The 27,891-nt window shown below is 32.8% G+C and overlaps 3 protein-coding genes and 2 non-coding genes across 6 annotated transcripts; 2 read left to right on the forward strand and 3 right to left on the reverse strand.

Annotated features, from left to right (window-relative positions):
• Positions 1-1,982: 1,982 nt before the first annotated feature.
• On the reverse strand, positions 1,983-2,851 carry LOC7490912 (brassinosteroid-responsive RING protein 1). The gene has a single exon (XM_024596883.2). It carries the CDS (start codon positions 2,751-2,753, stop codon positions 2,235-2,237), a length of 519 nt encoding a protein of 172 aa, XP_024452651.1. The 5' UTR covers positions 2,754-2,851; the 3' UTR covers positions 1,983-2,234.
• Positions 2,852-11,392: 8,541 nt separating this feature from the next.
• TRNAF-GAA (transfer RNA phenylalanine (anticodon GAA)) lies at positions 11,393-11,465 on the reverse strand. The gene has a single exon. It is a non-coding gene; the product is annotated as a tRNA-Phe (tRNA).
• Positions 11,466-17,972: 6,507 nt separating this feature from the next.
• Positions 17,973-20,785, forward strand: LOC7458193 (BTB/POZ domain-containing protein At1g63850). The gene is made up of 2 exons (XM_002303566.4): positions 17,973-19,167; positions 19,441-20,785. The coding sequence occupies exons 1-2, from the start codon at positions 18,139-18,141 to the stop codon at positions 20,380-20,382; spliced, it is 1,971 nt and encodes a 656-aa protein (XP_002303602.4). The 5' UTR covers positions 17,973-18,138; the 3' UTR covers positions 20,383-20,785.
• Positions 20,786-22,175: 1,390 nt separating this feature from the next.
• On the forward strand, positions 22,176-22,248 carry TRNAA-AGC (transfer RNA alanine (anticodon AGC)). The gene has a single exon. It is a non-coding gene; the product is annotated as a tRNA-Ala (tRNA).
• A 123-nt stretch (positions 22,249-22,371) lies between these two features.
• LOC7490913 (phosphoglycerate mutase-like protein AT74H) lies at positions 22,372-24,367 on the reverse strand. Of its 2 annotated transcripts, XM_002304478.4 has the most exons (5): positions 23,712-24,363; positions 23,425-23,544; positions 23,131-23,344; positions 22,954-23,034; positions 22,372-22,845 (listed from the first exon to the last, which is right to left on the reverse strand). In XM_002304478.4, exons 1-5 carry the CDS (start codon positions 24,199-24,201, stop codon positions 22,755-22,757), a joined length of 996 nt encoding a protein of 331 aa, XP_002304514.2. In that variant the 5' UTR covers positions 24,202-24,363; the 3' UTR covers positions 22,372-22,754. The 2 variants fall into 2 exon arrangements, with proteins under 2 accessions (XP_002304514.2, XP_024452771.1); XM_024597003.2 differs by lacking the exon at positions 22,372-22,845 and having other exon boundaries at positions 22,950-23,034; positions 23,712-24,367.
• Between the last annotated feature and the right edge of the window lie 3,524 nt (positions 24,368-27,891).

The following is a 27,891-nucleotide window of genomic DNA, read 5'->3' on the forward strand; positions in this document are numbered from 1 at the left end:
AAATAGTTTCAAGGGCAAAAGTTCACCCCCTTCACCCTCCTACTAAATATGCTCTTATTAAAACAATTTGAATATATATAAAAAAAATTAATTTTTCAAAAATATTTTTAAAATGAAAATCAAACGGACTTTTCCTTTTATTAATTTTTAAAAAAGAAAGAGGTATGTTAGGTTTATAAATATGTTTTGAGTTGTCTCCTCTGTAATCTTAACATCTCATTTCCATTTAAACATCATTTTTAAATAATATAAACGAAGGTGGTTGTAGGCTAATAATTCAAGTTTGTTTGTTTTTGTGTTTTTAAAGTATTTTAAAAAATATTAAAAAATTCTTATATTTTATTTATTTTAAAATATTTTTTTATGTTTTTAGATTATTTTAATATATTGATGTTAAAAATAAATTAAAAAATATTATTTTAATATATTTTTAAATAAAAAATACTTTAAAAAATAACAACAAATAATATTAAAAAAAAATATTCACATGATTTGTAAACGTGGTTGTCACACAAAGATACGGTCTCTTTAGTAACTTGACACAAAATTTTAATAACTTAGGATTCAACTAATCAATAATATTCCATCGTTAATTAATATAAAACTAATTTCCCAACAGTTTTTAATTAATTCTTAGTAACTTCTGATTCAACTAATTAATCAACAATATATACTCCATCACTGATTAATTTAAAACTAATTATTCAACAAACATTAACTAATTCTTAGAAACTTCGATTGGATGTCTGGTTGATTTAAAAATCTATTGGAACCTGGAGAAACTAGTAAGCTAAATATGTAATAATGTGCCACTATCTGATGTTAAAACTTTATTTTATAATTAAATAATTCATAATAGTATTGGTATTTGATGTTGTATCGATCGGCAAGAAGATATATACAAGTGCTTCAAAAATTCTTTCTCTTATCTTTCACGAGGAGATCCACTATGAATTGCACAAGGAATAAGAACTCCCTCCTGCTGCTCTTGAACATTACAAGTTATGTCATAAATCTGCAGTTATTTATCTCAACACTTGGACAGTAAAAGTCCCAAAAACAATTGTTAAAAATTAACCAATGCACACAATTCTTCAAGGCTTTAGCTGGGAAGGCTCCTTGGAGCTTTTGAGAGGGTTTCTCAAATGGCCTCTTTAAAAAGAGGATAAGAAAGAAAAGAAACAAAGGTAAAGAGAGACAAAAGGAAAGAAAAGAAGAAAGCAACTGCTCACCAGAAATATCCTAGGAAAAGAAAAATGCTGAAAAGGATCCTTAAAACATGGTTTGAAAAGGTTCCTTAAGGCACACATAATCATTTTCATGCTTGTGTTCTATTAGGGATTGGATAAGATCAAGATATATATATATATATGGTGTGCTTAAACGCACACTTACTTGGTTGGTCTGTGAAGGTGACTCTAAACTTACCTTTCAAGAAATGTAAAGCGAAAGACAGTAAGATACAGTGATAATTGATGCCCATATCTAGCTAGTCCTAATTACAGTGGCTCGATCTTTGAAACTTAAGACTCCAAATCCAATGCAAATTGCAGTGAACAACAAAAATAATATTAACGTCTAGTTCTACCCTCTATTTTGTCTACTTGTAGCAGAAATCAATAATGCAGCATCCAAGACTTGTTTTTTATGGTTGAAAGACCTAGCAGATACGCAAAAAAGAAACCAAAACATGAGAACAAACATTTCCACATCCACGCATAATAATACCCTTGATATGTACAGAATGTCATGAATTACCTGCCCAATAAACCAAGATTGATAGAAAGAAGACATCACATTACCACAAGAAAAAAAATTAAAAGAGAACGCAAACCTCTACGGCGGCCAGTTAACCTAGCTAGTGGTGGAAGTCTGCACTTGAAATGTGTGGTCAGGATACACATCTCAATCGGAATACAAATTAAAAGCAGTTGTTAATTAGAGACCATATATATTATAAGAAGGAAGTAAATGAAAACATATGGAGGAAAGCACGGGACTGCCAATATTGAAGCTCGTCAACCCATAGATAGGGAAATTAACAAAATCTATATGTACAGAAAACCTAATTCTAACACCTGGATTTTCTCTCTGTTTTTTGTTTTTTTTATACCCAACCACTTTTGTATATTTACAAACCATACCCACCTCAACCCCCCCAGAAAAAAGAGGCAAAACAGAAAGGAAAAAAATAAATCTCTGTTCCTTATCTTTTCTTCTTAAAATAAAATCTACTACAAGCCAGGGATTTGTGAATACTCCCCATAAAAATCAGTAATAGCAGAAGCAGCCCATAGCCTTTCATTGAAACTCTCTTGCATATCATCGGGAATAACGTGTGTCCTACAAAGTGGACAAGTTATCTGATCATACCCCATCCAACGGTCCAAACAGCATTTGTGGAATATATGGCGACAGTTTGCAAGCCGTCTGATCTCGTCGGACTCTTCAAACTCGTACAGACAAACAGCACAGCTATCAGCAGAAGGATCAACAAGCTCCGAAAACTTGACAACAGGAAGGATCTCGCGTATCAGAAGGGCAGAAACAGAGTGACTGTGAAAGTCAGGGACACGAAATGGGGGGGTATTCTCAGTTGAAGAAGAGGAAGAAATGCCCGGTTCAAGAAAGTCAGGGAGACCTATGCAGTGAAAGAGAGTGTTTATCAGTTTTCTAATGAAACCCAGGAAAGAAAGTGTGTGGAGGAGGAGTTTTGGGAGAACTATTTCTGAATAGCCTACAGGAAAACCCATGCTGCTCTACTTGTGTTTCTTCTTATGTCACAGAGAGAGAGAGAGAGAGAGTTTGTGTTAGATAAAGAGAGATGTGGAGGGAGAGGAGGCTGCTGGGTTTTATAGGAGTTCTTGTGTGACTTTAGATTTTCCTATAGGTACATACATATATAATTAAGTAATAAGAAATTATTTCACTTGTGTCTTATCCTCGGGTCTTTTTAAAGGTAGGTAAGGTTAGAGTTCGGTGCAATGTAAAAGGGAAATGTCAGGATAGCTAGCCGTGTTTTGTCGCCAATGCTCTTTCGTTGTTAGCCTCGCACACATCTCTTTTGGGATTTATCGATATGTGCAAGCCATGAACATTGCATAATTAGAAGGGGCATTAGCTACAAACACTATTCCGTCAACGAGAGGAAAAATATTAACTATAATCCACGATATTGCTTGAGTATTATTGTAGCATTCAAGATCTTCCACCACATTTTTTTTTATTTTTTTTGAAAAAAATAAGAGCAAATATTAAGGTCAGAAGATTTCCTCCACAAAACCTTGATGAAAGAAAACTCCAATATATGTGACATTTATAAGTTTACAATTTATCAATTGACGTATTAATTTGCTATATATATATATATATAGTTATTTAAAACAGTTAAGTATATGAAACCTAGTTATTCTAGTTTGGTACACTACATATTATGATGTCACATGGAATGGTTTTGATTAATTTGGGAATATTAAATTAATTAATGACCGTATGGAATTTACGGTAATTAATCTAGTTATGTATAAGGATATGCATGACGTGGTGATTAGGATATTTTATATATATATATATATATATATATATATATACTCCCACGATGATTGTCATCATAATCCAAGAACGCACTAAGAAACTTGTAATTTGAATAAATAAGCATTTCACCAACAAATTTAGGACCCACATTTGAAATTGTTGGAAAGTAATGGCTCTATCCAATGTCTAAACATGAACCTTCGTTGACAATTACATTTCACCTTGATAAGATTAACTAATTCAACTCTTGGATAGATTAGGGGGGAGGAAAATTCATCAGGAATCTTCAATAATCAAGGAATGGGCCAAAACGGGAGGAGTGAGACACACATTGATGAAATGTCCTAGACATGAAGTGGGCTATGGCTCCACCAATCGTCCACAAAACAAACTAGATATGCATTAAAGGAACACCAAATCAAATGGAAATATCAAGTAGTCATGGCGCCTTGTGGGGGTCATATTTGGTGCCCTAAACGCATCATGGTGTCATTGTCCCCTTCATGGATGGGTTCACCACTATTAACACTAGATGGCCTTGTTTGGACTGATTTGACACAAATTTTGATACATATCTCTCTTTTGCGCTGTTATTTTGCGGTCCAATTATATTTTTAAAAAATAAATAAATTTTTTTAGTTTTAAATTAATTTTGTATATTTTTAGATCATTTTGATATACTGAAATTAAAAATAAATTTTTAAAAATAAAAAAATATTATTCTAATGCATTTCAGAGCGAAAAGCATTGTGAAAAGTAACTTTCATCATGCTATAAACATGCTCTAAATCTCTTTCAAGACATTACTCCATATAACCACTTGCTAGAGTCTGTTTGATTTTGTGGTAGCGATTGTGTTTTCAAAGTGTTTTTCTCTTGAAAATACATCAAAATAATATTTTTTATTTTTAAAATGTATTTTTGATATTAGAAAATAAAAAAATCTAAAAGATTAAAAAAAATTAATTTTAAACAATTTTTTTTAATAAAAATACCTTTTAACACAAAAACAAACAATTCTTGAAAGTAGTATATTTGACGTTCAAGTAAAGATATTATTGACCTCCAAGTTAACCGCATATTAATGAGTGGAGAATAATTTCATCCTGGGTAGAAAAGTTGAATCGTAGGTAGCTAGCTAGCTAGCTAGAGCTTTCATTACCATAACTAAAAGTAAAACCATAATTTCAATGCATTGTGGATCGACTTTTAAGCATATAGATAACCTAAGCTCCTTCTTTTTCAGCAGAACCCCTTATTTAATGAGATTTCGATGGAAACCTCAGGGGCAAAACATTGTCGCCGTAATTAATGGCTTGCATTTATAGGGAAAACTTTTCAAAGGGCACTGTCCCTTTGCCGGATTTGAGATTTTTATTTGAAATATTCAAGTTTGAATTTCAGAAAAGAAGAAGAAGAAGAAAAAAAGATGGATTTCAAAACACTCTCTCTCTATTTTATATATATATATTATGTAATTCAAAATCTTCTACATCAATTGGTGAACCAAAAGTAAAAATGGATTAATTAATTAAAACATCGCATCAATTATGATTACAAGGAAGTTAGTATATATGATTACCTTAAGTTGCACCAGTAATTAATATAATTAGATAGTTGTGGGCTCACAATCAGGAAAATAAAACCACCCGAGAACCGTATGAGTTGTCTCAAAATAGATGATGGTAAGAACTCTAGGCACTCCATGTGATAATGAATCTTCATGGCTTTGCCCCCTTTTTTTATTTTTTATAATTGGCAGCGACGGATTCCATGCCCTGAGATTTCAGTCTTGAATCTCTTTCCAAACCAAAGCCCCCGTTTTTTACATAATAAATAAACTTTTATATATAAATTTTAGTTCAGATGAATTAATGGACCGCTCTATCTGTACATAAATGCAACGGACAAATGAACAGCCAATACTCAACAGATCAGTGCCATACCCATTAATTTTCAGATGAGTGATTTTCAACTGCAAAGCGAGGAAGGGATTGAGACTCGAGAGGAGGTGAGCGGAGTGAGGGAGGTGGCGGAGAGTGGAGGACTGTGGAAGAGAGATCCGGCCAGCTAGCCAAGCAAGATGGGTTGATTAAGGGATGGTCATTTGTGGGTAGCTAGGCGCTCCTGCCCATCATGCACTGTAGCCAAATTAAGTTGGCTCTGACACATGTCCAATACAGCCACGACACTTGTGGACCCACCCAATAAAACCATCCCATTTACACCACCTCACCCACCTCCCAGACCATTTGGAAAGGGAGCTATAACTTGTCACCACCACCTTTGTCTCATCTCTTGTTTTATATGCACGCCGTGGAGTCCCAATCTGAATCACAATTGTTTTTCTCTTGTTTGTTTATGTGCTATCATAGACATGCTGTCTAGCCCACATCATGCACACTGTATAATTAAAATCTTTTATTAACGTTTCTGTTCAGTTTACTAATTACTCAGTACCCATTAATTAATCAGATACCATATGATTATCAGAAAATAATCCTACACATATTTAATGAGAAAAAATGACCGCTAGTCGTTCAGCATGATGGTATTCTTTCTCTTTTTTTCAAATAGGAGAGGAAAAACTACCATTCAAATATAAGGAATTAAAGAGAAAATGGGTTGAAGTTGACTGGTGCTATAGAAATGGCTGTCTATTAGATGCCATCAAGCATCGATCACCCACTTTGCAGAAAGCGAACAGCAAGTTCATGCGCCAGTAGAAATATTTCATTTCATGTTCTTAACTCTACCTTTATTAATAGAAAGCATGGTTTGTACGCAATTATTTCCAAGTCTTAATCAGAGATTGCGCCCTGCATTGAGGCGTAAGAATCACGGCTGTAGTCCTCAAGCATAGCTAAAGATCAAATTCCATGCAGCTTAGCCTGTTAGAAACTGTCATTGCCAACTAAAAAACAATGGCGTCGAGAGTTCTAATTAAGTAACATACACAGAATCAGAATGTTAATTAACAACTTAATTGTATTGTAAAGCTGATGCTGGATGGTCATATGGGCCATGCTTAAATTGACCCGCGAGAGCATAAACTGATCATTTGTTGATATTGACTGACGAGCACATGGTCTTTGTCCTCTCTGTCTTTTTCCTTCGTTTTAGGAAATTGAATAAATAACCGTTCTTTAAATACGCTGCACGTATCTCACTATTCAAACCATGCCTGTCCTACAATATCTTCCTAACCTAGCTTCTCATTCGTAAGAAAAAATATTGCCCTAAATTAATTTTGAATTGACATTATATATATATATATATATATATATATTGCATTAGTTTCTCGATACAGGCGTGTTTTCATATCAAACAAGCTAATTTAGAAAACTAATTATATAGAAAACCAAGAATCTAATAATCATAAAATTAATTCTAAATCCCTATATAAAAATTAAACAAAAAATCATAAGTGAAGAATTTAAATATTATATGTGTCCAACTTGTTTAAAAACTTTGAGAACACTCAACTATAAATTGTTTTAATGAGAATATCAACAAATTGATCTTTAAATTTTAATGTTAGAATACTCTATAACATTTTTTTATCCAATTTCTTTTTAGTGAAAAATTTATTTTCTTTTACATGTTCCATACAATTATATTGAATTAGATTATAGATAATATCACATGTTATTGTATTATCATAATATAACCAAATCAATTTTCTAAATGGATAGCTCAAATCCTACAACAGAAATCTTAAACATAATGCTTCACAAAATTGAAGAGTTATACATTTAAAATCTGCTTATGAAATTGAGTGAGCAACATCTTGTTTCTTGCTTTTTCTATATATGAAGGGAAAGTAACTAGAACTAGATTGCTTATCATCTACTACTTTTTAGGTGAAACCTATATATATATATATATATATCAATGCATAAGCCAAATATGATCTCATGTATGCGCAGTGCATTGATCTTTTCAAAAATAATACCTTCTTCTACTAGTGTATCAAATGGTTGCATGATGACATGCTATTCTCTGGTAGAAGATCTAAGGTATATTTTTTTAAAACACAAATATTTTTTTATGATATTGAGACTTTTCAGTTTCAAAAAAATACTTCAAAGGACCTAGATCTTTCATTACAAATTGTTTGGCCATATAATCTTACAGGGACTTGCTTTTTCCGTAACAACCATATCATCATCTATATATATAGTGAGTATTGTAATTATACCTTTATGCTTCTTTAGAAACAATGTGTGATTTGAATTGCTCTAATTGTGGTAAAAGGTCATCGTAGATCTTGTGAACCTTCCAAAACATGCTATTAAATTTCAATCTATACAATAATTTTTTTCAACTTGTATTCTATCTAATTACTTTAGTATGCTGATATGGTTATTTTTTATTAACTTTGACACTAAATCAGGAACATCCTCAATAATCAATGGATTTAGTATATCAAATTTGATCTTAATTCTTTTAATTGTTATTTGTTATGTTTTGAATCTTTTTTTCTTAATTGAATTTGCTTTTCAATTTCATCTCTCAACATTTTATTTCATCTTATATTTATGTCAAATTTCATCCTCATTTTTTTATTGTAATTTTTTTTTGTGTAGGATCCTTTTTTATTGAGATTTTCTTTTTTAATTTTATCCCTCGGTATTTTTTTTATCAGGATTTTGGCTTCATGATTTTTTTTGGATTTGCTTTCGGGTTAGAATAATTTTTTTTGTTTGATTTATCTATTGTCGTTGCTTTTTTTATTATATTACTAAATTAATTGTACTTATTGGATCTACGCACGAGTATTAGATTTTTCTTGTTTTTTTAAAAATATTATCATCACATGAGCATTTTTTTTTTTTAGTAAAAAGAAGCTTGGTCTAGCAAGTGGTATAGCGCGAATCACCAATCTAGTCTATAGTATTGTTAATCTTCTTTTGCTTGTGGACATTATAGCAATGGAGATAGAAAAGAAGATGGGATATAGCATCCACATCTTCAATCTGCAACACGATGCAGGGGATAGATACATGAATATTTTCTTTACCTTGGGGGAAAAAACAAGGATTTTAAAGGAATTACATTTTTTTTCCCGGACAAAACACCATTTAACCTTAAATCAAATAATGAAAAAGCTGTGTAGACAAAAAGAAAAGAAAGGGGGAAAGAAAGAAAGAGGGAAGCCACAAAGTTTTCGGTAGAATATGCTGTCTTCATACGTGCCTTGCATACACGAAGAAGAATCCCTACACATAGAATGGTCCACGGAACAATTGGATCTATATATGGCTAAAAGAAAGAAAGAAAAAAAGTTTATTTCTCCTAATGAAATGGTCATGGGTTATTCTTCAAGCTGGCTCTCCACCGTCCTTGATTTGCATAGTTTTACTTGGCCACCATAGGGGTTAGGGCTCCCAAAGTAACATGGCTAGAGAAACATAAAGCGCCGAGGCATGCAGAATTGGACAGCTTGGCGTTGCAGAATTACTCAGAGATGAGCTAGCGTAATCCTCTTTTTAAACAACTTGCCTGAGTATATGGTCATTAATTACAATACTTGGCAGATATAGCTGCACACAGGAGAATAATTAATTAAAAAGGGTTTTACAGCTAATTGATGACAGGAAACAACCGATACAAGTATCTACTGTCTGTGATGTCTCCCTTAGTGTCTCGAAAAACAACGTGACTTCTAGACATGCTCTTGGCTTTGCAGAGTTAACTTAGCTATAATTGGCTGCACTTACTGTACACCCACGTTTTGTTTGTGGCAGGAATTGTGGAATATTTTGGAGAAAGGACCTCTTTTTGCGATAAAATTAAACAGCAATGATTAATAAAGTGACAATCATTTTGTTAATCTCTCTATCTTCCCCCCCCCCCCCCCCCCCCCCCCGGTGTTCTTTCTTTAGTTCCCTCTCTCTACTTATGCTGAGACACCATCCGTACCATAGTGGCCGTTTGTACTCTTATTAATTTCGGCCATTATTTTGGCTACAATTCCCTACCTCGGTTGTCATTGTCCAGCTTGCTTGCTCTAGTTGTTCTTCTCTTCTGGGATTTAGATGTAAAAGAAGGAATTACACAATTTCGAAATGTTTATGCTTTATCGTATGATCAGGAATATTACCCTAAGTCCCAGTTCATGCTTTTTTTTGGTGGTTAAGTCCCAAGGCCACCATCCAATTCTCGAGAATATTACCCTTGATCGGACCGATGCCTTGTTTTTGTTGGTTAGACTGCAGACCATCGAGCTATTTTGTTGCCGTAACCTTGCTGCTAATCTCTTGCTCCAGGTACGGTCTGCCAAGTTAAATATATTGCAAGAGCAATGTTTTGGGTTGGGACCCCTGAAGAGAAAAGGCCGAAGTGATCGATGGCAGATTTCAAGACTAAAACGACATCGGCCTGGACATAAGTCAGAATTGTGGGCCATCTTGTCATGTGGGATGTCTGTTGTTGGTTTTGTACCTAACCCCTCCCCCTCTACCCAAAAAGTGCATGTAAATCTGGAAGTTTTTTTAAAAAATATTATTACAGTAGATTTTTTTTTTAAAAAAAAAAGTATAGTTGTAACCTTATTTTAAAAAATAACCTATGAGTCATCTGTGATTCTAAAATCACACATCTCCTTTGCAGCTTTAAAAAACATATGGTAGAGGTAATTTTATTAAAATATTATACTTATCACAACTAAATAACTTCTTCAAGTAAATTTTAAATCAGTATTATTTTTCCAAATAAATTTTTCATTGTATTATTTAAAAACAATTATTGTGCTACTTTTAAACAAAAAACTCATAAATATGGTTATATATGAGAACCCATATGGTGTGCGTATGTCGAAGCTTTATTTCATGTCTATTTGAAAATGCGATGCAAATTGTGTTTTACAGATTTTTTTTAAAAAAAAATTATTTAAATTTAATTTCTTTATATTTTCAGATTTTTTTATATGTTGATATCAAAAATAATTTTTTAAAAATAAAAAATATTATTTTAATATATTTCTAAACAAAAAAACACTTTAAAAAACAATCACAGCCACTTTCCTTCCATCTCCAACATTTTTTTTCATCAACGGCCAGCTATCTTCACTCGAGTTCATGTATCGTATTTTCTAGAGCGAGCCCATTACAAATTAACCCTTTTCATTGATGCAGCCATTTATGTATGAACTTGCGCAGGTGAAACTCGGAAACACTTCAAGCAATATATATGTATAAACATCATTGAGCATGTCATGTTTGTTAACCCAAAAAAAAAAAAAGTAGCCGTTTCGGGCGAAAAGCAAACGGTTCGATGGGCTTGCCAGTATTATTGGACTCTGCTCCTCGGTTGGGCTTTGTTTGGGCTTCGTTTCTTCTTATTATTGGACTCTCGTCTTCGGTTTTGCCTTTCTCCTCCCACTTTTCTTGCCTCCTGCTGATCAATTATGCATTTTTTTTTACCTGACCGATTTGGGCTTTATTTTTTATATATATCTTTTATTTCTTTGTTACTGGTTGGGGCTTTCTTCTTTTCTTTTCTTTTCTTTTCTTTTTTCTTTGACACTGCCTGAAACAAATTAAGCCTCTGTTTGGAAGTATCGTCCAAACAGAGGCTTGTAAAAATTCAGTTTTTTTAAAAAAAATTAATTTTTTATATATTTTTTTATTTTAATATGCTAGAGCTAAAAATAAAAAAAAAATTATTTTAATATATTTCTAAATAAAAAACACTTAAAAAAAAATACTATACTTCCAAATTTCTCCCACATGTCTCTGATCATCTGCAACTGTATGTTCATGATGTTATTGCTATGTGAAATCAGAGGTCCAGGAAAGTAAGGCCCAATCATCAAGTATACATCTTGACATTCAAAAAGGCGAAAAAACTTTTATGCGGTGAGCGTGGATCGAACACGCGACCTTCAGATCTTCAGTCTGACGCTCTCCCAACTGAGCTATCCCCGCAGTTGTACTCCAACATCCTACTGTAAACTATACCTTAAATTAAACAGACACTTTCTTGGGACAAAAAAGACAGAAACTTCGATATTCTGTCTTGGATTTGGTGATGGCACACTATCTGGGAGGATTTTAAGGAAAAGGGAAGGGAATGGACCTGCAAATTTGACGTCGCAACTCTTTCGTGCAGGGAAGGAAAAGAAAATGAAGGGTTCTTTTTAAATCTCCTAAATCCTAGAAAAAATAAAAATTAATTTGAGTTGATCTTGAAAATCAAAGCTTCGAGATCAAAACAGAAATGAGGAAAGGCGGAAGTGTTCTTCTTTTATTACAATTACAAATACCAAAAAAAAAAAAAAAAACTTTACTATAGATGGCACTTTCTTTTTTTTACTTTTAATCTTGATTCTTGAACTTTATTTATTTGCTATTTATCCTCGCAATCAATGTTATTATCAATTTATGTGATAAGATTTGTTTTTATTTGTATGCTATTATGTATGCAAAGTATATATGAGTATTTTGTTTGTAAGTTAGACATCAATTTTATAAAAAAAAAATTAATTTGTTAATGGAAAAAATTAAAAGAAAAGAAACCAGATTTAAAAAAAAATAGAGATTTCAATTTTTATTAATCAAGAGGCATGAAAAACTTAGTTTGGTCCTTGAAGTTTTAACTATTTATATTATTTGCTCTTTGCTATTTTATAATTTTATAGTTAGGTTCTAAATTTTATTTTATTTGTGTTTTGATCATGAGTATTGAGGAAAAGAGAGAAAGTCAAATAAAAATAAGATGAGAGAGAAAATATTTAATCAGTCATATTTTAATTATAAAAAATATTATTTCTGATGTCAATAAATTTATATTAAAGAGTAGATTTTAATGGAGGTATTTTCTCCCTTTCAACAACATGATAAAAAATATAGATAGAGTTTGTTAAAAAAAATTTAATTGGGTTTGATAATATTTTTAAAGTGGCTAGATGGTTTTTTTACTCTTAAGAATGGGTTTATTGAGTTTTTTAGGTTTATAGAATATTCTTGAGATATTTTGAAGTAAAGTTCGTTGCAAATTCAAGCATTATTTTGGTCCTCTTCAAACCATTCATCATTCTTCCACGATTAGTAGCATTGACTGGCATCCACTTCCCAAGTCAAGTGGCATCCCAGGAATACCTTTCTTTTCCCTATTTCATCTTCTTTTTCCTTTTATTTTCATATGATTTGCCTGCCCCTAAACCCAGCTTATGGTTTAAAATAATAATAAAAAATATAAGAAATTAATCTTTTAAATTACTAATTTAGACTACTCTCCTCATAATTTATAATCATTTAGGACCCTACTTGTATGATATTATTATTACCATATATATAATTAAATACATAAATTAAGCTCGGAATAATTATAAATCTTATCCCTCTAGATTGTGTGCTACGGTATTATATATAAAACCTTCAAATATACAACATACATATAAAATATTTTGTTTTTATTTCAGATTAATGCATCAAACAATATAAAAATATATTTTTAAAATTAAAAAAGTAGTAAAAGTAAATTTAGTTTTTGATTGAAGTGTAAATTCTAGTGGTAAATGAACAAAAAGAAACTTTGATAAATATCAAGGGCGCATACACACGGTTGCTATCCAGGTATGCTGCAGCCATGGTCAAAAATCCAGAAGGTGGAAAACATTAACAGGAGGAATTCGTCTGAATAGTACGTAGTGATGTTTCAACATCAGATTTTCTTAATTTCATACTTGGGTATGCGCAGTGTTTCTCTTGCCTTGTCAAAAAAGTTGGGCCAAAGGCCCAAGTACTGTCTGAAAATTAAGAAAAAGAGAGAGAGACGCCTGGACATCGAGCTGTCCAGGCTAGCTACAGACGATGAGGACTGCAGCTTCACGCCCCAAGATTTCCGTTAGTAATTGGTCCAAACAGGCTGGAGGGCAGAACCGAAACCTACCAGCCAAAAGCAAACAAAAATTAAGAAAACTCAAGGAGAGGCAACATGCTTGCCACGCTGTTGCTCATTATAGCGACGGGGATAAAGCAATGGAAGAAGTATTCCATCAGAAACATCCACAGCAAGAATAAATGCAGCCCCCATCGTCTGTTGAAGACCTACTTAATTCAGGTTTATGTTTGGCCTTGCTTGTGACATGAATTCCTGTGTTCTCCTGTCTAACACAGTTTTTCTTCTTCTTCCTCGCACATTTAAAAGCAACGAAAGTGGCATTCCATCAAAAACATTCGCAGCAAGAATACAAGTGCCTGTAGACCAATTTTTACCAAAACTGTGTTTGTCTGATAAAACACAAATATTCACAATCTGCAAGAACAAGTAGACCAGTTTGATTGTGCAACCGTTTGTAAAAGAGAATGAAATTCTTGATGACGAATTCGATCATCATGGCTGATGATTGCGGTCTAATATTGTCCATCATTTTCCTTCAAAAGGATGCAACGTTACTTTCCGTTGTCGGACTCGACCGAAATTTCGAAAGTGGGCCACGGACCATAACTGTAATTGGCCCACTTAAGACAAGGTGTCCTCTGTTTCCACGATAAGATATTTTGGATGAACTTTTCTAAGCCACGTGTCCTTCAGATTTTGGCCGAATCCATGAGAAGAAATTCACGGGGCACCTAGGCCACGAGTCATGCCATTGCCATCCACAGGCTGGGTATAGAAAACGAAGAGAACGAGAGGCAAAAGACCCTTTTGCCCTCCCTCGTTTCTGTATTTAAATTGTCTGTTTCTGTTTTTTTCTTCATCTATTCCAACCTCAATCGCCAGGTCTAAGTTGTCATTTTATGTTTTCAACAAAGGGTAATGACCTAGCCAATCCAATGTTTGGCTTGTACCATCCATGATCTGTATTGTCGCAACACCTTTACAGCTTTACCAGATTTTCTATTAGAGTAATAGAGATATGCGGTAATATATTGGCTTGCATCAAATAGATTCACAAGAATGTGGACTTGCTCATCGTTCTGTGAGTCGTATGACAAACAACTTTAGAGTCACGACTCACGAGCATGCCTTTCCATTAAAGGTTTGATTAATGTTATAAATTATTATGTGTTTTTAACTTAAAAATTATCAAAAATAATATTTTTTTTTGTCCAAGAAGTTACTTTCCAATCAAATCTACCAATGGATGATGAATAGCTTGCTTTTGTTTTTTTTTTTAGATGAACACATACGGGCTTTGTTATTGGTTAGGAGTGCTGACCTATTTAAAGTGTGTTTGGCAGTGTGGTTTGCGGGTGCTTTTCAAATAACTTTTCGTGCTAAAATGCATGCCAATGATTTTTTTTATTTTTTAAAAATCATTTTTGACATCAGCACATCAAAACGATTCAAAACGTACAAACCATATTAAATTTTAGAAAAAAAAATTTCAAATTTTTTGAGAACGCGGGTTGAACCGCGTTCCCAAACGCTTCCTTAGACTTAGACATTTGGTCTCTTTTTATAAAGGTTTTAAGATTTTTTTTAATTTAATTAGAAATAATTAAAATATACTATTTTTTTTTTAATTTTAATTAAAATTAATTAGAATAAAGTAATTAAAATATATTTAAGATATTATTTTATTAAATACCATTTAATTTTTACTCATTTTTTTTTCAAATAAGATTATAACATTCATTTTATAATATTAGCAAACATTCTTTTTGTACTAACCCTTCATGTTTTTTTTTTATATCTTTCTTCTAAATATTTATTTTTATTATCATATAATTAAATAAAAATAGATTTAAAAGAGGTCCCCACGACAACGCTCTAGTATATTATTCTTATATTTTTCTAAATATAATAATATCTAATTATCTTTAAAAATATATAAGTTTAACAATAATACATATTAATGGTAAATTACAAAAACAATTATTTTATCTTGTATATTACTATCAACTACAATTTTATTTACATCTTTTATTATGTTATGTCTCTTTATCTTCATTATTTTTGTTTTTTAATCACAAAATAGTAATCAAATACTACTACTTTAATGATTCATGTTTTTTTTCTTCCTCTAGTCAATTATTAGGAGGTGTCTAGGTGTGAACTTCAATCTATTTTTTGTTAAAATTTAAATTTTTTTTTCAAATTAATTTTTTATCATTTTAATATATTAATATCAAAATAATTTTTAAAAAATAAAATAAAATTATTACTATATTCTGGAACACACTTTAAATGACAATGGCCAAACACCCGTAAATCTTTAAAATGGGCCCAGCTTCTCATCTCCATTCGCGGACCTTTAAAGAATCATCCATCGGCGCATGAGATGATAACTAGTAAAGAAGAGTAACATGGACCCCTGTGGCCGGTGTGTTTGTTTCAGCATTCTACTAGTTTTCTAAAAAGCTTTTCAAATTGTTTTTCTTATTAAAAAATAAATAAATTTATATTTTTTATTTTTTGATAATTTATACATTGATATTAAAAATAAATTAAAAATATTTTTAGGCCCTGTTTGTTTGCTGGAAAATTGTTACTTTTGGAAAGTGAATTATTTTTCGATATTTGGTATTGTAATGGAAAATAAGTTGGAAAACATTTTCCAGTGTTTGGTTATATCATGGAAAATGAGCTGGAAAATAATTTATTAATGTTTTATTTTTTTCAAGTTTATTAAAATAACGATGAACAAATCTTACAAATTAAAAAGTTGAAGAGAATGAAATTGAAAAAAATATAATTTCATAAATTATCTCAAATAAAATAAATAATAATCAAAATAATAGAGATCAAATATAACAAATAAAAAATTGAAAGATGAAGAAATTAAAATAATAATAATTATCATTTCATAAATTATTTCACATAAAATAAGTAACAATCAAAAGAATGAGGATCAAATTTGATAGATAAAAAATTTCAATTAAAAAATGATAAAGGAAAAGCAAATAACAATTATAAAAATGAGGATTAAAGTTAATATAAAAATCAAATTCTAATGATGAAATTGAAAAAAAAATATTCGAATATATATATAAAGCAATCAAAAGTTTGAAAATCAAATTTGATATAATCATCAAATAATATGATATTTCTAAATTTTTCATAACTTCTGGAAAGTGTTTTCCGTTCAAAATAAAAAGAAAACACTTTTCTAGAAATCAAACTAAATTTTTCCTTGACTGAAAAGTGTTTTTCGTTGATTAATTTTCATAATGGAAAACAAATACATGAAATTTTAAAAAATAATTTTCAAAAAATCACTTCCCGACAAACAAACGAAGGCTTTATTAAAAACCAAATTTACATAAACACATTTACAAAGACACAATTAAGTCATGGTCACACAATACAAATAGTTAAATAATAAATACCAATCCTCTATGATTAACTGGTCCACAATGAAATCCCAAATCCAATAATCAAAATAAAAATAATCATAGCAGGCATAATCCCATAATTTCAAGCAATGAACCCACTAGAGACATCACTGCAAGCACACAAGCAGCAGTGGGTATCAGCAATAAAGAATGAAACAAGAACAGACACTGTCAGCGACTACGTGGGGCCTCTCTCATCTTATTATAGACTGAATCAGCAATTCCACAGTTCCACTCACCTGGCGGACTCACCGCGTAAAAATCACAAGAGACCCGTTCCATTCCCCGCCCCGCAGGGTAAATCTTATTAGTCCTTGTAGATTTGGAGATGTTTCACTTTGATCTGTGTAGTTCATCAGCTCCGAGGGCACACTCAGTGGTTTCTCAAAAAGCTGCAATCGAGGACCTTTGGCTGATGAATAGCTAGCAAGAGCCAGGGGCTAGCCCACCTTTAGAAAGACGAGAAACAAAGAACATGGAGGGAGAAGAAGAAAGAAAGACGAGAAAAATGAAAGAAAATGAAATCATCGACAAGTTTTTTAAGGCTATTTAACAACCAAGAAACAAAGTAGAGTCGCTTGATTTTTTATGAGCATTTATTTGTATGGTATCATTTTATGGTCTGGCTTTCTTCGTTAATTTAAACATTTTTATTCCTTGCAAAAAAGAAGAAGAAGGATGCTGTGGGATTTAGATTGGGATATTTTAAAAACCGTGGTGTCAAAATGAAAGATTTCTTAATAAAGGGGCTAAAAAAGTATTTACAAAACAAAAAGGGTGAAAATGAGGGAAATTTATATCCAACTTGGAGTGTTCAAACAAAACATAAACAGAAGGGATTTAGCTGTCGTTTTTGTTGCAGTATAACTGTATTTTTAATTTTTTTTAGTTTTAAATTATTTTTTTATATATTTTTTTAAATTGTTTTGATGTATTAATATTAAAAATAAATTTTTAAAAATAAAAAAAATATTATTTTAAAATATTTCTAAATCAAAACACTTAAAAAAAAATCTCTAACATATTTTCAAAAATAAAAATAAAAATAAAAATCACAGTGTCGTCTGTGGGTGAACGTGAGGGTGTCATTTCACGTATAATATTACAAAGAGAATAAGTTCCTTTCTTGTTCGCATTAAATTAAATGCTGCTTTTATCATTCATTCTCACTCCTCGCTGTTTCTGTCTCGTATCCTTCTCCCCTTTTTATTTTTTTAATTCAACATCTTATTGATCAGAGAAAACAGCCCCCATTCCCTCTCCCATTTGCCGATGCCATCAACTAAAAGACAACAAGCATACACGCTTAACTCTCATGGCCACCACCACCACCACTACTTCAACAACCAAAGCTCAACTTATTAAAGTCCAAGCTCAGCCCATCAAGCCCAAACGCCGTAGATTCCGTGAAACCACCATTTCCTCCTCTGCCTCCACCACCACAACAAATAACTCTGAATCCGCCTGCTACTTGACCCAAACCCGAAAACATGACCCACCAACAATAGCCTCTCCAGATAACTTTTGGTTCCGTCCAGCTTCTAAACCTCTCCCAACTCCGCCTCCTCCATCACCGCCTCCACAGAAAACCCGTTTCCCCATTAACCATAGTCCACAACCCGACCTGGTTTCAACCTCACCTTCAGAATTCAAGATCCTGTTGTCTCCAGGAAGTCAGTCACCAGTGATGGAATTTACAACAACAACACTACTAGCAAATGGCCACCACCACATTGCTTCTCCAATTGAACACTCATCTTTCCCTTCTAGTTTTACCAAGTTTAACTCTGCACTCACTGCCGGTTTGTTGAACCCTATGTCACCTCCACCACCTGATCATAAACCCCGGTCAAGCCCGACCCTTTTTGAAATGATGGCTAGTGAACCCGAGATGCAACCCAGAACCATAACCCAGATACCCATTATCGGTAATAATGGAAATATCAATGTCAGAAACACACAGAGCAGTCAAATGTCGGTTCAAGATAGACAAGCTTTAATCTTGCAACGTATAACTAACATTCTGGGAAACAGGAGTCCTGGTAATCAGTTTAATGATTCGAGTTCTAGTGATGTGAACTTGACATTGAGTTCTAAAGATGGTATTAGTGTTTCAATGAATGTGCATAGGCAGATCTTGGTGGGTCATAGTCGGTTTTTTGCAGTGAAGTTGTCGGATAAGTGGGCTAATAAGCAACAAAGGATGTCTGCTCCTTATGTTGTGGAGATTGCTGATTGTGATGATGTTGAGGTTTATATTGAGACTCTGAGGTTGATGTATTGTAAGGATCTGAGAAGGAAGCTTATGAAAGAGGATGTGTCTAGAGTTCTTGGTATTTTAAAGGTAAAGTCTTTGTTTTTTAATTTTTTTTGTTGTTAGAGACAGCAGAGATAGAAAGTAAATTGTTTTTTTTTTTTTAACATAAGTTGATATGTTTACTCGAGAAGAAACTATGGAAATAGATAGGTACAGTTAAAAACTTTATTTATGTTTTTGGTAATTGAGGAAATGCAGGCTGTTCTTGTTTTCTGAAAGTTTTGATCTTTATTGTTGACTGAATTTTTTCATGAGGTGCTTAATCTGTTTATTGTGTTTTTTTTCCTTTTCTTTTTTTAGGTTTCTGCAGCAATTGGGTTTGATGCTGGGGTTTTATCTTGCTTGGAGTACTTGGAGGCTGCTCCATGGGCTGAGGATGAAGAAGAGAAGGTGGCTTCACTTCTATCGGAGCTTCGCCTTGAAGGGGTTGGAGTGAGTGAAGTTTTGAAGAGGGTTTCTGTTGAAGTCACCAATGGAACTCAAGATGGTGGCGACAATGAAGAAGTGCTTCTCAAGCTTTTACATGTAGTTCTGGAAGGGAAGGATGAGAAAGCGAGGCGTGAGATGAAAGGATTATTGTCGAAGATGCTTCGTGAGAATTCTTCTCAGAATGACCTTCGGAAAGAGTCATTGTACTTGGCATGTAATGGGTGTTTGCAATTGCTTCAAGACCATTTTCTCCGGGCAGCCTCAGGGGTTTTGAATGATGTTGGACAAATTGCGCGGCAAGCAGATAACTTGCATTGGATTTTGGATATTTTGATTGATAGACAGATCGCTGAAGATTTTTTGAAAACATGGGCCTCTCAATCTGAATTGTCTGCTGTACATTCTAAAATTCCAGCTATTCACAGGTATGAGGTTAGTAGAGTTACAGCTAGGTTGTTTGTTGGGATCGGAAAGGGGCAGCTGTTGGCTTCCAAAGAAGCAAGGTCTTTGCTTCTACAGACGTGGTTAGTGCCATTTTATGATGATTTTGGTTGGATGAGGAGGGCAACAAAAGGCCTTGATCGACATTTGATTGAAGATGGTCTTAGTAACACAATTTTAACTCTGCCACTAGCTTGGCAGCAGGATATTTTGCTTGCTTGGTTTGATCGATTTCTGAATTCTGGTGAAGATTGTCCTAATATACAAAGGGGATTTGAAGTTTGGTGGAGGAGGGCATTTTGGAGACGTCGTGGTGAGCAGGAAAGGACACGGCCAATAAGAATTACAACTGCAACCATTGAGAACTCATAACAAGTTAGAGCTTCCATGATGCAGGATATGATGGTGAAGAGGTGATGGTTTCTTACGGGCCAGTTGTGATCAGTTTGGTCCTGACTGCAAATCAACGATTCTCATTCTTCTTCCTTTCTAAACCAGGGCCAACAAATCATGTTGGAGTGGAAATTGCATAGAGGTGAATGGCGTGTTTTGAGTCCTGAAATAGCTAGGTTTAGTCTGGAAGAAGATTGAAAGAATTTGGATGCTACTTCCACAATTTATTGGGATTAAACAATAATAGAGATTGCTTCTTTTGTTCAACTTGATACTTAATTCAGTAGTTATCTCTCTTTATTACTCTTACATTGCTTGTTATCTTGTTAGGTTAGGTGTTCTCTAATCATCATATATAAAATTGTTCTTTAAATTATGATCATCACTTGAGTGTATTGCTTCTCTGTTTGAAGGGGACAATCTGTTTTCTATTTCTAGACCAAGATCGCTGCTGGTTTTATGTCTGAATCCTTTTGGATTGGTTGGTCTTTCACAATGTAGCTAACTATGGTATAATATGAATATCTGAGAAATGCAACGGGCTCTCAGTGTCAATACTTGAGAATTTATGTACGGGTTAATGCTGGTATGTTCTTTTGAAACATCATGCATGATGAAACTCATGGCCTTGTTGGCAGAACCGAACTTCCTCGAAACTGTGTCATATGTCAGGAAGGAAGCAATAAATAAAGGCTCGGGTATCCTTTTCAAATTTCCTTTTTCTACAGAACATTTTAATTTTCTCCCTCACCTGCTGAACATTTTTCTTCTCCTTGGTTATTATAATCATGGTTGCTGTATTTATTGGCAATAACCAATTTCTTTGCAATTTCTGTTCTCATGTTGAAAAATTGTTCAATCCTTTTCTTTTGGGCAATGTTTGCATGTATAGATACGTTGCCTGAAAAAACCTCGGATATATGATTCGTTGTTTTTTGGTTGAGAATCTTGAAACAAAGTTTCGGCTTCCATTTGCAATCTATTGACTAGTTTTTACATGTAATGTACCCAAGATCAGAGCTGCAAGTTCAAGGGTGACTGGTGATGAAAGCTTCATTGGAATTTGGAAACCTAGTTTCAAGGACTTGCAACTGAATGGCCAAACAGTAACTTAAGGTGGGCTGTTGGTGGAATTTGAATCAATGTAGAGAATGCTTTTCTTATCAAATCACTAAAGTGTACTGATAAATATTTCATCAGTACTGTCCGTACAGTAAGTACTATCTAGCACGGTGGCTGTGTTGAATCCTTTTTGCCGTGGGCTACATATCCAATCACAAACTATATAATGAACTGCTCATCAAACTGTCACCTTTAGGTTTTTTTATTCTTTTATGTTTTTTGGGGGTCCAAAATCTCATGGCAATGGCACCTTTCCTCCTTTAGAATGAATGAAAGAATTCATTAGTAAGAAAATAAGTGTTAAAATAGAGAGCTCACGTTGCCTACAAATTAATCCTAAAAAGAAAAGAATCAAACTCAAATTCTGCTAAAAGACTGATGAAACAATCAACCAACCCCAGCAAGCAACGGTGCTGGTGAAATTTAACCGTATTAGAATTGTAAAGAACTTCATGCAGTAACTTGGAGTCTGGACAACACAAACAATTTGGTTGACCAAGCCCACAGGAAGGCCACCTTATCAGATTGTTCAAATTAAAGCATCAAAGAATTTATTGGAGACCAAGAAGCTAGACTCGCAACTGGGATTTCATCATGTGGCTTTGTTCTTTCTATATGTCTATAAGATATTTAGCTCAAACAAATCAACAGGGGATGTAGCTCAGATGGTAGAGCGCTCGCTTAGCATGCGAGAGGTACGGGGATCGATACCCCGCATCTCCATTTTCTCTTGGCCATGATTCAGCTGTATTTTATTTTATCGTGCTCGTGTTTGAAGTTATACCCATAGGAAGAGACATAAACAAGCCATTACTCTGATTTTGCTACGCCCTACATTTCACAGTATTTGACAGCAATTCAACCATCGATTGGATCATTCTCAGAGATGTTAATTAGAGAAATGTATCTAGACAGTTGTGCCTCCTTTTTCCTGTGGCAGACCCTGTTTATTGTCTTCCTTCACATAATTGTATGTTTCTACAAGTGTTACAGTCTGGTAGCGAGTTCAACTATTTTTCTTCATGACAGACTTGACAAGGAGGAACCCTAGTAATCACGCCCCAGAAAAGAAGGCCAAATAGTAAGAACTCGCACCGCAGCTAGTCTTACAAGGCGCAGCCCTAAACGCCGCTAATCATTGCTTTCTGATTCCAGTCTGCTTGACAAGGTTCAACTTCTTCTACATCTGCGTAACTAGTTGAGGAAACCGTACATCTTTCTTTGATTCATCATTGGCAGTCGTCATGTTTAAAATGGGTGAAGAATGAATTCATCATAGGAAAATCATAGTTCAATTCACCTGGTCTTGCAAATTTTTGCCTTGATCAGAAACCACAAGGAAAAATTAAAACCTCGATATGATCGTTTATCAGCATTGTGTTTGGAACTTTGAAGTATACTAAAATATGAGATTAGTTTTATAATTACCATTCTTGATCCATAAGCATTTCATCTGTCAATCCAAACTCCTTTAGCTCTTCTTCAGTGTGATGCATCAATAAGCTGTACCTATAAAATATCGAATTGTGTGCAAAATACTTCGTCAAGTGTCCCCCCCCAAACTCAATTCTGCAGATCAGAAATGCAGAAGACAACAAGAATTACCTTCCACCAAAGCCTCTCTCCATGACGACCATTCCTCCATTCCCAAAGTTATGGAGTTTCTCATATTGCTCCACAGTCCATTTATACCACCTCATTAGAAACACACGAAGTGTGAGACCATGAGAAACTATCACTAAGTTCATGTTTGGACTTTGTTCACCGGGAGGCTGAAAGCGTCCTATATCAATGTCTGCTCTGAGTGTTTCTCTGAATCCTGTTTCATTAACACTGCATAGCATCAAAATGCTTTATTTTTCTCTTCGCGACTGAGAAAGGCTAAGATATTAGACAAACCTGTGACTCTATCATAAACATCAGCTGCCGATTCTCCATTGGGAAATCGGAAAAAGAATCGACCATAGAGCATTCGAATAGCCTTTTCAGCTCTCATCCTCTCTCTATCCTGAAAATTGCCTTTCAAGAAAAACATGAACAGGATTTATTTAGGCAGATTGTATTAGCATTCAATAAATATCTGTTTTACACATAAACTGGCAGGCTTGAATGGTTTTTTCCACTTTGCATGTACTCTCTTTTCTGCTTCCAATCATTGGCCTAATACAGTGTCTGAAGGAACTTACCGAAATCTTGCTCGCGCAGACGAGGCTCTTCTCTCATACCGGCAATTCTTGAGCGCTCAAATGCTCTGGCCAAATTCTGTAATGTTTCACGAGTCCTTTTATATGGTGACACATAGAAGTAAACCTTCCAATCATCCGCCTCATCTTTCTCAATCATCTCCCTGATTCTCTTACCACATTCTTCAGCCTGGGCCTTTCCTTTCTCAGTGAGGGCGATCTTCGGATCAGCGATCCTTGTATAGACACTCTCATCAACATTTCCTTGGCTTTGTCCATGCCGAACCAGTATTATCCGGCGAGGCCTGGGAGGTAGATTATTTAACGGTTGTTTTTGTAGACTCTTTTCGGGAAAACTGGCCTTCCCATTTGTAGAAAGTTCAATGCTCTCATTTTGGGTTTTACAGCATTGGATGAAACTTGATTTAATCAGTTTTCGCGGCGGAAGTAGCAGTGATGAAGCTGGGGAGGTTGTGAGGGAATGTATGGCCATTGCTTGAGAAGCAACAAAACATATGATAAAGAAAATGAAATAAAATTAGGTGAAACATGTCTAATTGAATCATGTTTCCTGCGAAATCTTGACATGCATAGTGTTCTACGAGCATGCTACTGCTACATGGCTATCCTGAAACATGTCAAATTTCATTTCAGTTTGCAGATAGGATAGGACCACAAAAACGAACGGTTCACAAAGAAATGTGGTGGCCCAAGCACCTTGTATTTGTGGGCTATATTTTCTCTTGTGACACCACCATTGTTTTCATGTCGCGCCATAATTTTCTTGTGCCATTGAGTGTTTTTTCTGTTTTTTTCCGATGGCTATGCGTTTCGGTTTTAATAAAGACGGACCCCCTTTTTCTTTTTGTTATTTTGTGAATACTTCATGATAAACACAAACAAAAGAGGGAGGAGATAAAGTGAATTGAATCATACGATTAGGATGTGAAAAATCTACGAGCTTTTTCTGCAAGTACCTGCAAGCGCCATTGTAGTTGTTTGCCATTTTTTTTTTTTAATTATTTTTTTATATTTTTTTAATCGTTTTATTGTGATGATGTCAAAAATAAATTTTAAAAAATTAAAAAATATATTTTTAAATGATAAATATTTTAAAAAACAATCGCAACCACAATATAAAAAATTCTCGCCAAACTGGCTAAATTTAAATGCTTTTTTTATGGAGTGTTTGTTATTGTTGTTATATTTTTAAAAAAAAATTGATGTTTTCGAATTGTTTTAATGGGTTAATATTAAAAATAAATTTTAAAAAATAAAAAATATTATTTTAATATATTTTTAAGTAAAAAGCAACCATTATCATGATATAAAATATTATTTTAAAGGGCATTTGATAATACAACCAAAACATCGTTTGCTCAAAATTTTAAATTTTTTTACTTAAAATTAATTTTTATATTTTTTAATTATTTTAATATACTAATATTAAAAATATTTAATATATATTTTAAAAAATAATCTTTATTACACTCAATGTGCGTGTGTGTAGCGGGTAAAATGCGTTCCACTTGTGTGATGGCTATTCCATTAATTGTGTGGTCAAGGTGTTGTCTTTCGTGTCAGTTACGTTGTCCACTTGTTTTTGTCTTCACTAATAATAAGAGCACTTGCCCGTCGGACACACCAAATTTTGTTTTACATCACAAAAATAAATTTGTAAACATTTTCTTCAACCATAAATAATAAAAAATTTGATTGTGTGCAAAATAGTTGTTTTACGTGTTTAATAAAATAAATTAAAAAACTATATATATTAATAAATATAAAAAACAACACTAATTATATATTAAATTAATAAATAAAAATAAAAATACATATTAAGATATATGAGTGAAAAGCTCTTCAAAATATTTTTTATTTAATAATAAAATATTCAAACAAAATCTAAGTATTCTTATGTGATTGAAAAAATAAACATGATAAAATAATGTCAAAAATATATTAAAAATTAAAAAAACAAATATAAAGTGAATATCTATAAACTTATCATTTTATCTTAGATGTATAATAATTAAAAAACAAATTACTAACATCATCGTAAGAACCTAAAAAGTTGTGGTTTTTTATAGCATTTAAATCTAAATCTAATAAAAAAAATTAATACAAAATAGTCAAGCTCAAACACCTAACCCAATAGAAAAATAATTAGAAGTGCGTGGGCTTTTGAAGCTAGGTCCACACAACATGTCTTTTTATTTGTTGTTTTTGTAAATATCATCCACTCCTATTAAAAAAAAATAAACAACACGAACATCAACGTTAGGTATGTTTTACTTTAAAATTCATTTTAAAAGTTTTTTTCAGCTTAAAACATCTAAATCATAAATTAATATTATATAACTATTGTTTCAATTCATGTATAAATATTTAAAAAATTACAATGAGCTTTTTATATTTTGATTATTTTTTTATTTTATTTTTATTGTTGAGAAATTAAACTTTATATTTTTTTATTAACACAAAAATCTTTTTCAAAAATAAATAAATTTATCTAGCATATGAGATTCACTAAGAGAAAAGTCATGTTACAGCTGAAACTTGTGTGGAGAGCAATGAAATGGCAAAGGTTATAGAATTTTTTTTTCTCATATCATCGTCAATATATTATCTTTCAATAATATTTTTCTCTGTAATTTAAATGAATGATGTACAAAGTAAAAACTAAGTGAATCTAAATAAATATACTAATTGAAAAAATAAAACTTTTATTCTCAATAATATCATATATTTATTGTCACAAACTTAACTAAGTTTAAGATTTGAAATATAGAAATTTAACTGAAAAAGAAATCATTCAGGAACTAAATTATATTTATCGTCAAATACGAGGACTTTTCTGTAAGAAAAATAATATATATATCAAAATAGAATCTTTAAGAAATTTTAAGAACCAAGATGTTTATCAGCGAAAACAAGAAAATAGACGGGACAGCATCAGGGACCCATTGTTTGTCCTTTGCCAATTTCTTCTTAGAATTTGGGCCAATAAGCGATAAATGTCTCTGTCATAAGGCCCAACAATATTTGGGCCATTAGTTCTGATCAGTTGTTTAGAATACCAGTCCAGCTACAACGATTTGGGCTTTAAGCATATTTTTCGAATCCTGCTTGAGGTTGGGCACGAGTAACGCCCAACACATCCAATCCAATATATTTATATTGATTTATAAGCTTCGAATAAGCTCATTCAAAATTTATGAATGAATCCAAAAGGCCCTCATACTACATTATGTTTCTTAGATTTTGGGATTATTTTCTAGGTACACGTTATTAAACATTTATGAACTTGAATTTAACTACCAAAAAGATTAATGTTCTTGAAATTTCATATTATTCCATCAAATTTCATAAAGCAAAGTAATTAAAATGGTGATTGATGAACTTGATCTCTTTAAGAGATGTTCATCCAAATTACTCATCATAAAGGGAGTCTCTATAAGGATTTGCCTTGTCATTCTTTGTCCACGTATATAGTTGCTTGACAATTAATAACCTATGCAAGGATGGTTAATGTTATGATGTCCTAGAGTGTAAGCCCTTGTGTATATTCATATAAAGCATAGAGAGAAGCCGGCCCGTTTTATAAGATTTCTTAGGGTTCAATTCAACCGTAACTATCCTTATTTCTAGATTTGATTATCGTTGACAAAGGTTGTCGATTATTTGGAGGAAAGAGCATGAAAAAAGAAAGAAAATAGTGATTTGATTTTAACGGTTGACTTTAATTTACTATTATATTTCAATTGGGGTTATTATATATTGATGCACATAGGTAATTTGAGGAGAAATTTATATATACACGATCCCTCTTGTGGTTTCTCATGTTCTCTCCCAATATCATATAATATTTCGAGATTGTCTTTTAGCTTGGCAAATATGGGATTGTGATTTTCTTTGAACCTTCTTCAGTGGTAAACCCACTTGTCCATGATAGGAAAAAAAGAAGAAAAAAACCCTCTTGTCCTGTAATGGGTTTTTTCTAAGTAGATTGATGAGAACAAAATAGAGAAAAATGGCGGAAGTTTGATGGGAGAATATCTTCACGTCGGGACCAGCTAATTAAACTCCAACCTCAAAGTGGGGATACAGAACGAATTTGTTTGTGGTGTAATTAATTCATATCCTATAGACACTATCAACACATTAAGATATTAAGGTAGAG

Source organism: Populus trichocarpa, chromosome 3 (genome assembly GCF_000002775.5).
Source record: "Populus trichocarpa isolate Nisqually-1 chromosome 3, P.trichocarpa_v4.1, whole genome shotgun sequence".
Lineage (NCBI taxonomy): Eukaryota > Viridiplantae > Streptophyta > Magnoliopsida > Malpighiales > Salicaceae > Populus > Populus trichocarpa.

What these genes read in the sequence shown, in the direction of transcription:
- LOC7490912 (XM_024596883.2), bottom strand. Translation starts at nt 2,753, where the DNA reads ATGGGTTTTCCTGTAGGCTATTCAGAAATAGTTCTCCCAAAACTCCTC.
- LOC7490913 (XM_002304478.4), bottom strand. Translation starts at nt 24,201, where the DNA reads ATGGCCATACATTCCCTCACAACCTCCCCAGCTTCATCACTGCTACTT. An exon ending in TCTGCGCGAGCAAGATTTCG is followed by an intron (nt 23,545 to 23,711) that starts GTAAGTTCCTTC and finishes TTTTCTTGAAAG; the next exon opens with GCAATTTTCAGGATAGAGAG. An exon ending in ATGCTTATGGATCAAGAATG is followed by an intron (nt 22,846 to 22,953) that starts GTAATTATAAAA and finishes TTTCTGATCAAG; the next exon opens with GCAAAAATTTGCAAGACCAG.
- LOC7458193 (XM_002303566.4), top strand. Translation starts at nt 18,139, where the DNA reads ATGGCCACCACCACCACCACTACTTCAACAACCAAAGCTCAACTTATT. An exon ending in GAGTTCTTGGTATTTTAAAG is followed by an intron (nt 19,168 to 19,440) that starts GTAAAGTCTTTG and finishes TTCTTTTTTTAG; the next exon opens with GTTTCTGCAGCAATTGGGTT.